Raw genomic sequence first — 14,530 nt, forward strand, 5'->3', positions numbered from 1 at the left:
TATAGCAAAACTCCCCGAATCATGAACCCCTGACACCCATTCATATTTCTGCCAATCTACCCAACCAAATAAGAGGGTCTGGTCTTCTGAAAACCGGAGTATCCGTTTTTTCGCATATTGTTGCAAGGTGCACGTCTCTACAGGTTTGTTATGGACCTTAATGTCCAGACAAGTATACTCAACAATAGCACTATGCTTTACTCAATTCAACATACAATGAGGGAGGAATCGGGGAAAATTAGATAGGAACAACAAGAACTAGAGGTAGGCAGGGATAGAGTCGTGGGATAGAGGAGGAAGATGAATTGGGAGTTCTCTGTTCTCTTCTGTTGGATGCCCTGCATCTGGCACCCCCTGATCCTTTAGCTGCACATTTCTGTAACTTTAGCTCATTTGGCAGCCCAATCCACGATAGGCCCATTTGGATGCCCAGTCCATGACAGGGTTGCTCATGGCGGTCTTGTTAGTCTGCCACTAACAGATGTGTCGCCTGAGAAATACATATCCAGTTAGTCACAGTACCAGCTCATGCCTTACACGGTCTCACGTCGTACGTCTACGGAATCTGACCGACACGACCATCAGAAGTAGTCACCACCAGCTTCGTATTCGCAGCACAGAACTCATGGTCAGCACTAATGTTGTAACTAATTTATTTCAAATAGAAAATAGAAAACTAGTGCTATTTTTAAAAAAGTATAATCTATCTATTCATGCTCTATTCAGAGTAATTTGGATCTTACTTGTTTCTGTCACTAATGTTGTATTGCTTGTGGTCGTGATCGTAACTAATGTTGTATTGCTTCGTATCCGACTACTTCTGATGGTCTTCTGTCAAGAGTCAAGACGTGCTTACATGCTCCGTGCATGTCAAATGATCAAAGGAGTAATCATTATGGCCCAAGATCGAAATAAATCGCCTAAACTCAACACGGAAAGAAATGCCGCGGAACCATATAATGGCGAAGATCACACAGACTTGATGTGGGTGCACCTAACTACCTAAGTGAAAGGTCCTTGCTTATTTGGATATTGGTGCACATTAATCAGGTTAATCAGGGTGTGTTTCAAAAAAACAAGATTTCATATGAAGCATTTATTCTTGTGGAACTCCTACAATATGAATGAGGCATAAATGGTTCAATCTATTATGGATTATGGCACAATCCACCCGACACCAAATGTCAGCCCATCAGCATTGTTCATAGGAAACCCGCCGTGGCCTATAGAGTAGCATACATATTATTGCGAAGGTATGTTTTTTAAAGGAAAAACTAAACCAAACATTAGCTTCTTGATTCTGAAAATTGATACAGAGTATACGGAAGAAGTTTATTTTTTCCATCTAACTATACATCACCGAGTCTGATTTTTTTTTTCCATTAAACTTCAAAACTGAATATTTTTAGCTTTATCCATCGACATGTTTCAAACTTTGTTTTACCTATATACGTATTATTATAAAATTCCGTTATCTACAAAAATGTATTATTATAAAATCATAAAAACATGGTTAAATCTATAACAATTTGTAACTAATTTATTTCAAATAGAATATAGGAAACTAGTGCTATTTTTAAAGACGTATAATGTATCTATTCATGCTCTATTTAGAGTAATTTGGATCTTACTTGTTTCTGTCACTAATGTTGTATTGCTTGTGGTCGTGATCGTTATTCATTTAAATTGTCATTTTGCAGTATATCAAACACAGGAGCTCAACCCAAAGAACCTAAAGGATTCCGAGTTATGGAATATCTCAAAGGTGATGTCAACTTCAAGCCATGCTCTGACACATACATATCCTATTTACACATTGTCACATTTCATGGCTTATGCTTAACTTAATTTTGATTGCTTGATTAGGCAGTAGGTTTCGAATAAGACAAGGGCTCAAACATCATGCAATCAACATAAAGTAAAGCACAAAATGATAGTTCGAATAAATAATGACCTTGACTATAAGCAACAAAACACTAGAATCAGAAAAACTAATACGAAAAAAACAGAGTATAGATAGATAGATTGCATTTTTAGAAAAAATATTTATCCATACATTCATTGAGTAAGGATCAAATTAGATGCTATACTGAAATATATTACAAGCTAGCAAAAGCAACCGAACGGCAACAAACTAGAAGGATCTCTTAAAGTGAACTTCATTAATTTGGATGAGCCTGCATTAGTGCTCCATCTGTTAACTTCTGATTATATCCTCGTAGACCTCCCGGACCTTTGCAAAGAAAGCATCCCTGAAGTACATTGCAGTTGTTTGAGCACCTAACGCCTTTAACCAAAGGAACGGAATCAAAGAAATTTATGGTAGGCAAAACCTAAAATATAAACGTATCAAATATGTAGAGCAACTGGTTGATACAGCCAACTTGGAAGTTGTTACTGAACCTGAACTCTTTGTTACAGGGGCATGCAGCATGCTGGATAAAATTATTTGGATCATTTTATCCGATGGCTGACATGATTATTCTGGAGCTAGAAATGTGCAGGACTGGCTATACATATTGCTTACTGGCAAATGATAGTTAATTTGCATGCATTTTCTGTCTGGCAAATAATTAGTTAATTAGCATTTTCTGTCTTTGCATATGCAAAATTTTGCACACTGAATAAAATAGTCGTACTGTTTCATTACCTGTCAGACTTGAATAGCAAGTTTCGGTACGCGAACCACTGCATCATCAGAAAAGCATATATATGAAAAGGTGAAAATTCAGTAGATAAACGGTAGAAATTGAGGCATGACAACCGAAAGATTCTGAACATTGTAGGCCAGCTCAATGCGAAATCCATCCCACATTTGTCAAATTATGCATCAAGAGCTATTGTTGTAATCTGAAGTTTTACTCAGGTCAGGTGTGGATCTTCTTACCCCACTGTATCCAATTCCAACAGCCTCCATCAGACCTGGAATCACGGGGAGCCTATCGATTGCCTGCGGCCGAGGTAACACCAAATATAAACACTGCTCGTTAGTTACTCTGTCTATCCACCCAGACAGGATTCAAGGACTTCCGTCGAAAAGGGGATGAAAACCCAACCCCAGCTTTGCGGTCCGGATTAGCGAAGCTGGTTGATCGGCCATCGATTAGCGGGGAACTTTTCCTCGTGTTTGGCCGGTACGCGTGTGGTGTGGCCGTCCGCCGTCTCCGTCGACCTGCGTCGCGGTGCCGTATACGAGGTACGGGCAATGCCTGACCAATCGCGCGGCTGCCGCGTGAAAGGTCCTTCACCTTTTACTCTGCGTCTTTTGTCCGCCTGGCCCTGGCGCCGGCCGGCTTTGTGCTGCGGACGGCAACGGATGAACTGAAACGCGTAGGCTGCCGATTTGGGAGGGGGAAGCGAGAGTCTGGGCTTTTGTTGGGCCGTTTTTCTAAGCCACATCCTAGCTCCGAAAAGAAATGCCCCGACCCTTCTTGGGGCCTCGAGAGAAAGTTGCACATAGTAGTAGATCCCCGAACTAGCTAAGAGCAACTTGAGCAGACCTCTCATCTGGACTTCGGGGCCTCTACTTTCTTTTGAGAATCCAGACAGCAAAAGTCTATTCAGCTAGGTGTGTGGGGTGTGCGCCAGCATAGGTAAAGATGGGCTTGGGAGCTGTTGGAATATATAGCCTTTCAAATAGAGCATCTGTAATAGACTTCTTGTGATCCATCATGTAGACCTTAGAGATTGGCACTATCAGCCTTTTGCTGGCGATGTTCGTCTTCGCTATGGCATAATTGATCGTTGTCATTGTTCCAAATGCCACTGCAACTGGTGATGGCAAAAATATCAAGGCGAACAGGGAGTATCTTTGCTTTTGGTCGAAAAAGTCGCCAACTTGATGCCGATCATCAAAGACTCGCCAAGTTGGTTATCCAAGAATTTACCTTAGTTATCCATAGGGGCGAATCAAATACTTTCCCTTATTGATCAATGTATACAACCTTACCTTTGTATCTGGTGGTACAAGCAAAGAGGCGTGGGAATGTTGACATAATTTAAAGTAGAGATTTACTACTAGCTAGTGTCCCGATTATAAGACAATTACTTGTAGAGAAAGGAGCTCTATAAGAAAAATTACTACTATCAGAGAAATCAGCTCAATATAAGTAATTTCAGACGGTTTCTCTTTCTTTCATACATACATATAAAACATACTCTCTTGTAGCAGGACAGCCTGTAAGACAGTTACTTTTCTAGAGGTAATTTCCTCCCAACTGATTACCACACACGCGCAGCTATGCAGAGTCTCTGCTATTATGGGTAGCTAAGATGAAGTCACATTTCAGTTCCTGGTACTAATTTACTTTTCTAGACTGTATTAATAGTATTTTGTGTCTCGTCTGTCTGTTGGTGCAGCCAGTAGTTCATCTGTTCTGTCGCTATTTATAGTAGTATGCAACCCAATTATTACCATCTTAGCATGCCTTTTAATTCTTAGATAAAGGTAGTTGCCTTTTGATTTTTCTGAAGGCTTTTTATTGTTATGTAGGCTGGTTCTGATCTGATGTAGAAGACGCCGATGAGGTTATGCACCATGGTGCACTTTCATGAACACTAAAAGGGCGTACCTAAAGCAGAAAGCTCCCGCTTTGTGTGGGGTCTGGGGAAATGTGTCAGTGGCAAGCCTTACCCTCGCCTGTGCAATGCGAGGAGACCGCGACTCGAACCCGGGACCTTCCGGTCACAGGCGGTAAGACTCTACCGATTGCACCAGGCCCGCCCTTCACTTTCATGAACACTATTGCAGAATAAAGTAGTGCAATGGCTCCCTGTTTCAAACAATTAGTAGTAACTTATTCAAACAAGTGTTAGTGCCCAAATTCAAATAATTACTCCTACTGCAACTTCTGCTGCTGCTACTACTGTTGCTGCTGCTACTCCTAATGCTATTACCACTACAACTACTATTACAATTGTTCCTCAATCTGAATGCAGTCATCTCCTGGATTAGTTGCGCTGTAATTTTGAAAATGCCCATGATTACCCCTCTTGATTAGTTCAACTAATACCTCTTTGCATCATGTAACTTACCAACTAGTAGTAATTTTGTACATAAACTACTATAGAAATCTGAGGTAAATGAATCTGAGTCGTCTCCTGGATTAAAATGCTCAGAATAATTCCTCTCTCTCGATTAATTGCTCGAATAATACCTATACTTGTATCCTATAATTTACCAAGTAGTAATGTAAAACTTCAACTATTGTAGACCATATAGGTTTCTAGAATTTTGTCTTGTATGCTCAAAAAATACCGCAACTGAAGAAGCAAACTCAGCAAACTTATCTCTGTTTCTCCCCAATGCATCAACAGGTCTAGCTTGCCGGGAACGCTGCGAGGGATAATTATAAGATCCGCGTCATGCTATGCAAGGACAAGGAGCCAACGAAGCTGCTGGATGGTGCCACCATCGCGATGGCAAGCAATTTGTAGTGTCGCGCCAATGCGCAGCTCTGCTTGTGTCCTATGTAATTCTATTCGTGGTGTATGTGTTCACGGTGTACATGAATCTACTTTATTCAGTGATTTGATTCACTAACCATGTTCGCAAAATCAAATCATACTATTTGAGCATCTTCCGAAAGGATTACTACCATTCCAAAGGATCAGAAGTTCCATTGTTTACTACCAAGAAGTTCCATTGTTTACTACCAATAAGTTCCGTTGTGTACTGAATTTTATTTTATAAAATAAATACTCTTAATTTTTTATTATTAGTTCATGAAGAACCATTCCACGTAACTCTTTGCGTATCCAAAGAAACAAATCATTGACTTTCTTAATTATAGTCAATTACGGTTAATTCAGGAGTAAAATCTGATGCTTCTTTGACGCGGTAGTAGAGTTACGGTTGGACGTCAGGATGCAGGCGGGGCGGGTTTTTAACGTTGCCCACCAACCCACCCGCAAAATCAACGTTTGCGGATAACGCGGTTCAGCTGCAAGTTCCTCGTGGTCTAACATCGTTTGGTCCACCAAGCCCACTGGACAACACAATAAGCTCACTAAGAACCCGCAAGAACTGCAACGCTTGGCATCTTGGTGCCGGTGCTCAGTCTGGTACTCATTGTCGGACGGGCCAAAATGACTGGACCGGCTTCGGTATCTTCGGTAAGGCCTGATGGTGCCGTAACAGAAGCTCGCACGATCATCACAACAGCTTCGCAGCCTAGTAAACTTAGGACAGAAAAATGCACTTTCGAATTTTATTTGTCAGTACTCGTTTTCAAATTTTATTCGAAAAATGTACTTTCGTAAAATTCATCCGAAATTTCACCCCAATTTTTTTGACTAGCACATGAAGTATATTTCAGTCAATGCAGAGTTGCAGAGTGACATCCAAACGTTACGTCTTTGTTCAGTAATAATAACTTTTGTTACAGGATATGTGTCTTTATTTCTGTACCTGTATTTCTTGATGTTGTTATATTTGAGAACGTACAATATATATATATATATATATATATATATATATATATATATATATATATATATAGCCGGGATATGAAAATTAAAATGATCAGTGCAAAGCTGTATCATCCTTGCTCTTCGATTAACTGGATATGAAAATTTAGCTTGCAGGTTCCAAGTTCTTACAGGATATGTGTAGATACTGTACGCGCAGAGAGATAGTGTACACATAGCCTCCATTGCAGCGTAGCGGGTCTCGCGGGTTTTACAGCGTAGTCTGTTATGTCCGCGGAAAATTTATCCGCAAAGTTTATAGCTTAGCGACTGACCACAAGCCCGCTAACAAACTTTGCGACGAGCGATGCGAGTTAGCGGCCGGCCGCGAACCAGCCCGCCTGCAAGCAGAGTTGGATGAAAGGGAAACTTGAGTTGTTCATGCATGCACGGAAATTACGGTTGGACGAAAGGGAAACTGAGGTTCGCCATGCAGGCAGCCAAAAATTACGGGTGGAGTAAGGGAAAGAAATTACGATAACCATTAAATTATAGGCATTTACGTTTAATTAAGGAGGCAAATCTGGCATGTCTCTGCAACCGTAAATGTCTATTTGTTTATTTCTAGCTATGGGCGGTATGGGCGGTTGGCACGAGATCACTTTTATTGTTGTGGATTAAAATATGCCGTGATTTTACGGATCGCTGGAGCTGCTCCATGTGCGTTGGATGCGGCACTGTTAGGGTTGCGGATCAAAAACTACCGTAACCTTACGGTTGTGGAGGATTAGTTGGAGATGCTAAATTTTATTCAGAGCGTAGCGCTTCAAATAGCGTTGTGTATATATATATATATATATATATATATATATATATATATATATATATATATATATATATATATATATAGAACTACTATTCTGTAGCTGGCCATAGAATAACTTATTCTGTAGCCACTTTGAGTTACGATAATTACTATATTAATTTACAGTAACTCCTTACTAAATGGTTTACTATAACGTTATGGTAAATATTCTCATGTGTTATAGTAACCCAACTATTGTAAATATGTATTGACATTATGGTAAATTAGTATATAAAATTATGGTAAATAGAGATGGCTACAAAATAACTTATTTTGTAGCCGGCTGCTGAATAGCCTCTCCCTATATATATATATATATATATATATATATATATATATATATATATATATATATATATATATATATATATATATATATATATATATATATATATATATATATAACCCTCTTTTCTTTTTTCGAGGGAATAGGAGGGGCTTACGCCCTTTCTGGAATAGCAACCCCTCCTTATTCCTAAATAAAAAAAAAACTAATAACATAATACTTCTGCTTCTTTTTCGTCTTTCAAAGCATTTATTAATCATGTATATAGAGTGGAAGAATTGCAATGAGTACTACAGTCTTGAATCTCTTGATGATATCATCTTCAATGGACAAACATTGTGAAGCGTGTTCTTCTAATAGCCTTGTTCGTTTGGCTGATAAGTCACTGTTGACTGATTTATTGTGAGAGAAAAATATTGTTTGTTAACTGAAAAAGTACGGCCAAACGAACAAGGCGAATGTCATGGAGAAACACAGCGAAACAGATCAGGCCGTATGCATTTGCACGGACGCCGCAGGCTGCTAGGTTCTGAACAGCTCCAGGCAGTGCTCCTGGTCCAGGTTCCTGCTCCAGAACTTCTTGTAGTATTCGTCGTACGTGTAGTTCCTGTACACGGCCGGGGTGTCCTCCGTGACGAGCTTCTGCGCGGGGCCGAGCACGACGTGGTTGCACGGGCACAGGAACGACGCCACCGACATCCGCTCCCGGTCCGAGTTCACCACCGCGCGGTGCCACACACTCCGGTACTGCCCGTTGCTCAGCGCCTGCATCATCAGAATTCAGAACCACCGGTGTTTCAGTCAGTGATGAGCATGTTTTGATTTGCTTCACTGTCACAGTCTCGCTGAACGGCCGTCAACCTACTACCAGTCGCCCACGATGACATGGGACGACAGAGCGAATAATCATCATGAGTCACCTGCAGCTGGTCGCCGATGTTGATGATGAGCGCGCCGGGCTGCGGGTTGACGGCGACCCACTTGCCGCCGTGGAGCACCTGCAGGCCGGCGACGTCCTGGTCCATGAGCAGGATGGTAAGCGCGTTGGGATCGGTGTGCGCCGGGAGGCCGTAGGTGAGCTCGGGTTCCGGGCACGGCGGGTAGAAGTTGACTGCCATGTGCTGCTCCTGCTCGCCCAGCGTCTCCTTCATGTAGCTCGCCTCTAGACCCAGGCTCTCCGAGATCGCAGCGTATAGCCTGAACCCGAGCTCCCGGACTTCCTTGCAGTACGTGCTCATGGTGTCCCTGATGATATGATCAGACGTGCGTGACAGTGTCAGATTCAGAAATAACTGCATTCTCACCAACTGATACCGTTTACACGTCTAGGAATGAACAGCACACATTACGCGTGTAGGAATCGAGCTACGGAACAGACACACTACGACATGTCTGACTCCTAGTCAACTTGTAACGTTCAAAGTGCTTCTACACGTGGCTACTTTCCTTGTGAGTTGTGACACTCTTTGTCATTATTCTCCCGTGGCGCTAGCTGTCCACACTCCACATGTGGCTGCAGCGCTGTTAGACTAGTTTACCTGCTTGCCTGCTAGTTAGTGCTAGCTCACGATGGAAACACAGCAATGAGTGGACAAATAACTTTGGCGTGGCAATGTCCCTTGCCGTATATCCGTGAAACGAAAGTGCCCGAGCTCTCTGGCCTTCTCTCGACCTTGAGTAACGCTGCGTGCAGCGATGCAGGGCTGTGAACAAGCTGATCGAGAGCTCCAGCAAGCGTGTCGCCTGAAGCTTGAGCTTGCCAGAGGCTGACCAAAGCTCGATCTGAAGGGTCAAGCTAGGTTCGTTTGTAATTCGACCTAGTCAAGCATAAAGTGACCCAAACGAGAGTAATTAGCGAGCCATGATCTTTTTTTATCATTCTAGATTTAGCTAGTCAGAGTCTATTTCAGTCTCCAATCTGAGATTGATCGCTTTATATGGTCTTGAATGACATTGATCGCTTTATAAATGAGAAGATAATAGTTCCAGCTAAGGTCATATTGTTAGTCACGCTGTCACAAAATCAGAGATGACGATGTCCTAATTGACATTTTGGTCGGCCTCTGTTGTTTAAATGATTTAGAGTGAAATCTATTTTGCCACCTTCAACTTGTCATGAAGTATGAACCCCCCTACCCCCTAAACTCGAAAACCATTAATTGTACACCCTCAAATTGAAAACCACTACAAGGTGAGGGCATTGGGGATGTGCTACTGAGAGGGGGTGAGTGGTGGGTGTGTGTGTATATATATATAAAACTACTGTTCTGTAGCTGGCCATAGAATAATTTATTCTGTGACCACTTTGAGTTACGATAATTACCATGCTAATTTACGAGATTACAGTAACTCCTTCCTAAGTGATATATATATATATATATATATATATATATATATATATATATATATATATATATATATATATATATATATATATATATATATAGAGAGAGAGAGAGAGAGAGAGAGAGAGAGAGAGAGAGGGGGGGGGGGGGGGGGGGGGGGTTGTGTGTTGGTCCAAGGACGCATAGAGAGAAAGAGGAAGGATTCTCACGTGGGATCTCCATGCATGCCATACTAGCAAAACTATCTTATAGACCACTTTGAGCTGCCAAATCGGGTAATTTGTTTGATTTTAAGATTTGGATGCATGATGTATGGTTTAAATTTTAGCAAAATTATCTGAAAAGAGTTGTGGTTGGTAATAATGCACGGGCTTACTTGAGCTCTAGCTTGCTAGGTTCGTGATATTTGGCTTAAGCTTGAGCTTGGCTTGTTTAGAATCCGAACCAATCTCGAAACAAGTATTAGAGGAGTCGAACACACATAATCTCTCTGTTCTAAATTATAAATCGTTCTGATTTGTCTAAATACACAATTTTTGCCACCTAGATATATATTATGTCTAGATATATATTAACAGTTACGTGTCTAGATAAGCCAGAACAACTATAGTTTCGAACAGAGGGAGCAGCTCGTAAGCCTCGACATTTTTTTTAATTTGGCTTAACTAGATGCTTGCGGTATTCTCGGCCTTACCCAACTGAACACTGCATGCTGAACTGCTGATACATTTTGCATCGACGGTGGCATGAATCACGTTGTTTTGTTTTGATATATCCTTCTGTGTGATGCCTATCCTTGCTATAATGTGAAAGGAAAGGACCGGATGATATCTATCTGATAGATTTTATGATCATTTCGTTATCTATTTGCACTTGAAAGCGTCAGCTCAAATCAGGCTCATAAAAGTTTCTTGTTCTGATGCTGTACGCCACAAAGTGGATGTCTGCATCCAAGAAAAGACATTCGCAATGCCTGATTTGCGTGTATGCACAGGATTTCCCTTTATTTCTGAACAGTCTAGGACTGGTTCCGCCTCCGCTAAAACAAGTTCTTCTCTTTTTGACTACCACCGTTTACAAGTAATTGTCACTATTAAATTTAGCTGTTTAAACTATGATTGACGACTTTTGCTCAAATACTACTATCTAGTTAAGCAGAAAGAGTATCACACCAGACATGACATCAATAATACTTTAACTATATCTTTTGTTTATGGTTATCTGCGAAATATTTACAGATGAACAACGTTAAACGCTGAATGGCGGTAAAGCCGAGGGTACTAATACTATTTGTAAACGGTGGTGTACTACTTTCTGGTGTGATGTTGCCCAAAAACAGTGCACTGTGAAGTTGCCCAAAGATGATGCAACTTTCTCTTTCTCCTATCTTATGAAAAAACATATAAAAATGTTCTTATTCTTGGAAGCAATGGTCCAAAGTGCTAGTGGCTGTTGATTCAGTATGAGACAATCAGCGGAGCTCTCCGGAGGAGCTGAAAACCTACTATAAAATATATATAAACTATATACCGAGACAGACTACATGGGTATATAAGTTTCAAATATTATTTCCTTTCCATTCTTCAAAAAAGGTGCTGTTTCTTTACCTTTAATGAAAAAAAAGTAGTGAGCTTATGCCACTACAAATGGCTACCCACTCGTCAGCTTCAGATGGTTTTCTTTCCCGAAATTGAGTGTTTTCTTTATTCCAGCTACTACACATTATTTGAAATGTACCTATCTACCTGAACTAATTTCCCCCGATATTTTGCACTAGCAAACATCCGCTTGCTGTTTTTAATTAACTAGGAAGTAGGAGTAACCTCAAAAAAATAAAAACTAGGAAGTAGGAGTACTAACAATAATAATTGAATAAAGCTAGTGTGGTTAGTTGAGGAAGCAGAATAATTAATTAACATACTTGAAATCGGACGGGTTGGACGGCCAATCGGGCACGAACTCGTGGAGGGGATGGCAGTGCAGCCGGAGGTAGTCGCGCCAGTTGTGCACCGTCTCCTTGCGCACGTTGAAGCTCGTGGACAGCCGTATCTTCCTGGCCGGGTCGTCGGAGTACAGCTTGGCCTTCTCCTCCGGCGGCAACCGGAAGAAGTCGCGCCCCACGGCCATCACCGACGCAATCAAGTCGGCATGTATCCCATGGTTGAGGACCTGGAAGAAGCCGTGCGAGCGGCAGGCGTCGCCGATGGCGGCGACAACCGCGGCGCGGTCGGGGCTCCCTAGGTCGACGACAGGGATGCGCGCGCCGGTGACGACCTCGGCGAGGCGAGGGCGCTGCGACTCCGGCCGGATGTAGTTCCCCGGCAGGGTGTCGTGCACGGCCGTCGAGAGGAGGTGCTCCGCCATGCGTGGTCACCGCCGCCGCGAGCCTATGGAAGTCGTCGGTCTTGCGAGCGCGCGCGCAGTCAGGAGGAACCGTAACCGTGTCCAGGATGGCTCTCCGGGAGGCGGTCGTCGCGCGCTCTTTATAGCGGTCGAACGCGGAGGGCCCGTGGCGTCAGCGTCAGCTAGAAGCGCCCGACGACGACCGAGAAGAGACTGATATGTGATCTCCCTCGCGTCATTAACGATGGCAACGGATGTACCCGTCGGATATCGTAGGAACGTTCTCTTTCTCGCTACAGAGAATTTATTCGATTTTCGTCTCCATTAACTGTCTTGGGTATAGATTTTTATCCATCCCTGTACCCATTGGGCATCAGTCGGGTAACAGATATCCGATGGGTACTGCATACTCAATAAACAAGAACATTTGGGGTCACAACTTTACAATCGGAGACGTTTCTTCTTCACCCGGGTATAAGTGTCGGAGTCTAGGAGATGCCGAGAAAAAGGAGCGAGGTTGTGAGGAGGACGAGCAAAGGTGGCAGAGAGACCGAACTGAGGAAGCGAGGGGCACGAGCGCTCGTGAGGCAGGCGTGCTTGTGCTGCTGGCAGAGATGGTGAGAAAAAAATTGAACTATGGTTCCTAGAACACACAAACTATATATATATATGATTGTTCAGATTTGGGCCAAAATACCTATGTTAAACTTCTTTAGGCGTAATACTCGCATGACAGCTCAAATAGTCAGGTTCCTCAATGGGTAACGGGGATGAGTAAACAGGGAACGTTCCCGTACCCGCTATACCCGTCGGGGATGGATTTTTGCCCATTTAGATGCCCGCGGATAAAGATATGATCCCATCTCCTCCCCTAATGATCAAATACCCGTCGGGTATCGGGTATCGGGCCCGTTGCCATCTTTATGCGTCATCGCCGTGGCAGCAAGTGACGTCACCCCCTCCGCATCACGCGTAACCGTAACCAACTAAGCATGGCGGCCGAGTGGTCCTCGGTGGCGAGCTAAGCAGCCTCTGCCTCTTATTCGTTCCTGCTCCATCCTTTTTTAGTATGTATGCATCTGCCGAGATTAGTGACCCAGCACCAGCACCACTGCACCAGCATGTGGACGGTGGTCATGCTCCTGCGGCGGATCGCAGGATCCAAGAGGCAGATGACAGAGTGCCGGAGCAGATTCCCCGTCGTGCGAAGATGTCTGGTCGTCACACGACCAATCGGTGCAGTTGGCTTACACCACCAAGTGTGGTGTAAAATCAGATCCACATCCACGTGCGCTGCCGTGTCGAGGGCGTACGTACTGTGTGTATACAGGAGAAGCTTTCTTGTAGCAGATCCGCATCGTCAGCCCAGAACCATTGTATGCGGATGCGGTGGTCCACGGCGAATGTGGATCGGCATTGACACATTTTCCGTGTTCGCCACCATTGTAGGATTCTTGGCTGAGTGTTGGTCTAAATTTTTTCGTTGATCCATGACATCGATCTTCGTATGTTATATATATATAATGTTTCAGCTATTTTAAACGTACATCGTAAGTGTTTTATCTAGATATTGCGTATGTTGCAATGACTATATACGTACATTGTAAGTGTATGTTTTAAATGTTTCAGCTGTTTTAAACATATGTTACAAGTGTTTTATTTATGTGTTGCATACGTTGCAGTGACTATACACGTACGTTGAAAGTATTTTAACTAGATATTGCATATGTTGTAGTGGTCATACACATATGTTGCAAACGTATGTTTGTAAGTGTACCACTGAAAAATAATCTCATTAGGTCCTAGAATAAATCTTTAAAAATAAGTACACACCTCAAGTCAAATTACTTGGGTTGTTTTCACCGCGAGTAGCCTGCGGCTAATATGGCTCTAGGTGGCTTCACCCGGTGGATGGACAAAATTGGCTGAGCACTTGCTTTGCGGGTTTGTTCATCGAAGCTAAAATACTCGTATTGGCACATACATGGCTCGTGCATATAGGAGCTCGCAGCTCGGATCTGAGCCGTGTACATCCTAGCTGCGAGCTGCTCGTAGCCTAAACTTCCAACATAATACGTACGCAGGAGAGAGTGGTTTTTGGACCGTCTATGCACCAAGATGTCACAGGTTCTTGTACCCGAGAGCATATTACAAGTTATTGGGGGATAATTTGCACCGACAAGTCTAGTTCTTGTACCCCAAATGCAATTTACTCTTTTTTACAACATTCTGTGCAATTATTTTGATGCCTACTCTCTGTCTCTTTTCATGATATATGCCCAG

General features: G+C 42.7%; 1 protein-coding gene and 1 long non-coding RNA gene across 2 annotated transcripts; one reads left to right on the forward strand and one right to left on the reverse strand.

The window, feature by feature from the left end:
- Nucleotides 1-3,050: 3,050 nt before the first annotated feature.
- On the forward strand, nt 3,051-5,400 carry LOC136539436 (uncharacterized). The gene is made up of 3 exons (XR_010779662.1): nt 3,051-3,196; nt 4,493-4,693; nt 5,317-5,400. It is a non-coding gene; the product is annotated as an uncharacterized lncRNA (long non-coding RNA).
- Nucleotides 5,401-7,807: 2,407 nt separating this feature from the next.
- Nucleotides 7,808-12,350, reverse strand: LOC136539437 (flavanone 3-dioxygenase 2-like). The gene is made up of 3 exons (XM_066531396.1): nt 11,826-12,350; nt 8,480-8,804; nt 7,808-8,324 (listed from the first exon to the last, which is right to left on the reverse strand). Exons 1-3 carry the CDS (start codon nt 12,266-12,268, stop codon nt 8,082-8,084), a joined length of 1,011 nt encoding a protein of 336 aa, XP_066387493.1. The 5' UTR covers nt 12,269-12,350; the 3' UTR covers nt 7,808-8,081.
- Between the last annotated feature and the right edge of the window lie 2,180 nt (nt 12,351-14,530).

The sequence above is a fragment of the Miscanthus floridulus genome, chromosome 2 (assembly GCF_019320115.1).
Source record: "Miscanthus floridulus cultivar M001 chromosome 2, ASM1932011v1, whole genome shotgun sequence".
In the NCBI taxonomy this organism is placed as follows: Eukaryota; Viridiplantae; Streptophyta; class Magnoliopsida; order Poales; family Poaceae; genus Miscanthus; species Miscanthus floridulus.

Excerpts from the sequence above, each read along its gene's own strand:
- LOC136539437 (XM_066531396.1), bottom strand. The coding sequence starts at position 12,268 with ATGGCGGAGCACCTCCTCTCGACGGCCGTGCACGACACCCTGCCGGGG. Across the intron at positions 8,805-11,825 it reads TCCAACCCGTCCGATTTCAA|GGACACCATGAGCACGTACT; the intron begins GTATGTTAATTA and ends TCATATCATCAG. Across the intron at positions 8,325-8,479 it reads ACATCGGCGACCAGCTGCAG|GCGCTGAGCAACGGGCAGTA; the intron begins GTGACTCATGAT and ends CTGATGATGCAG.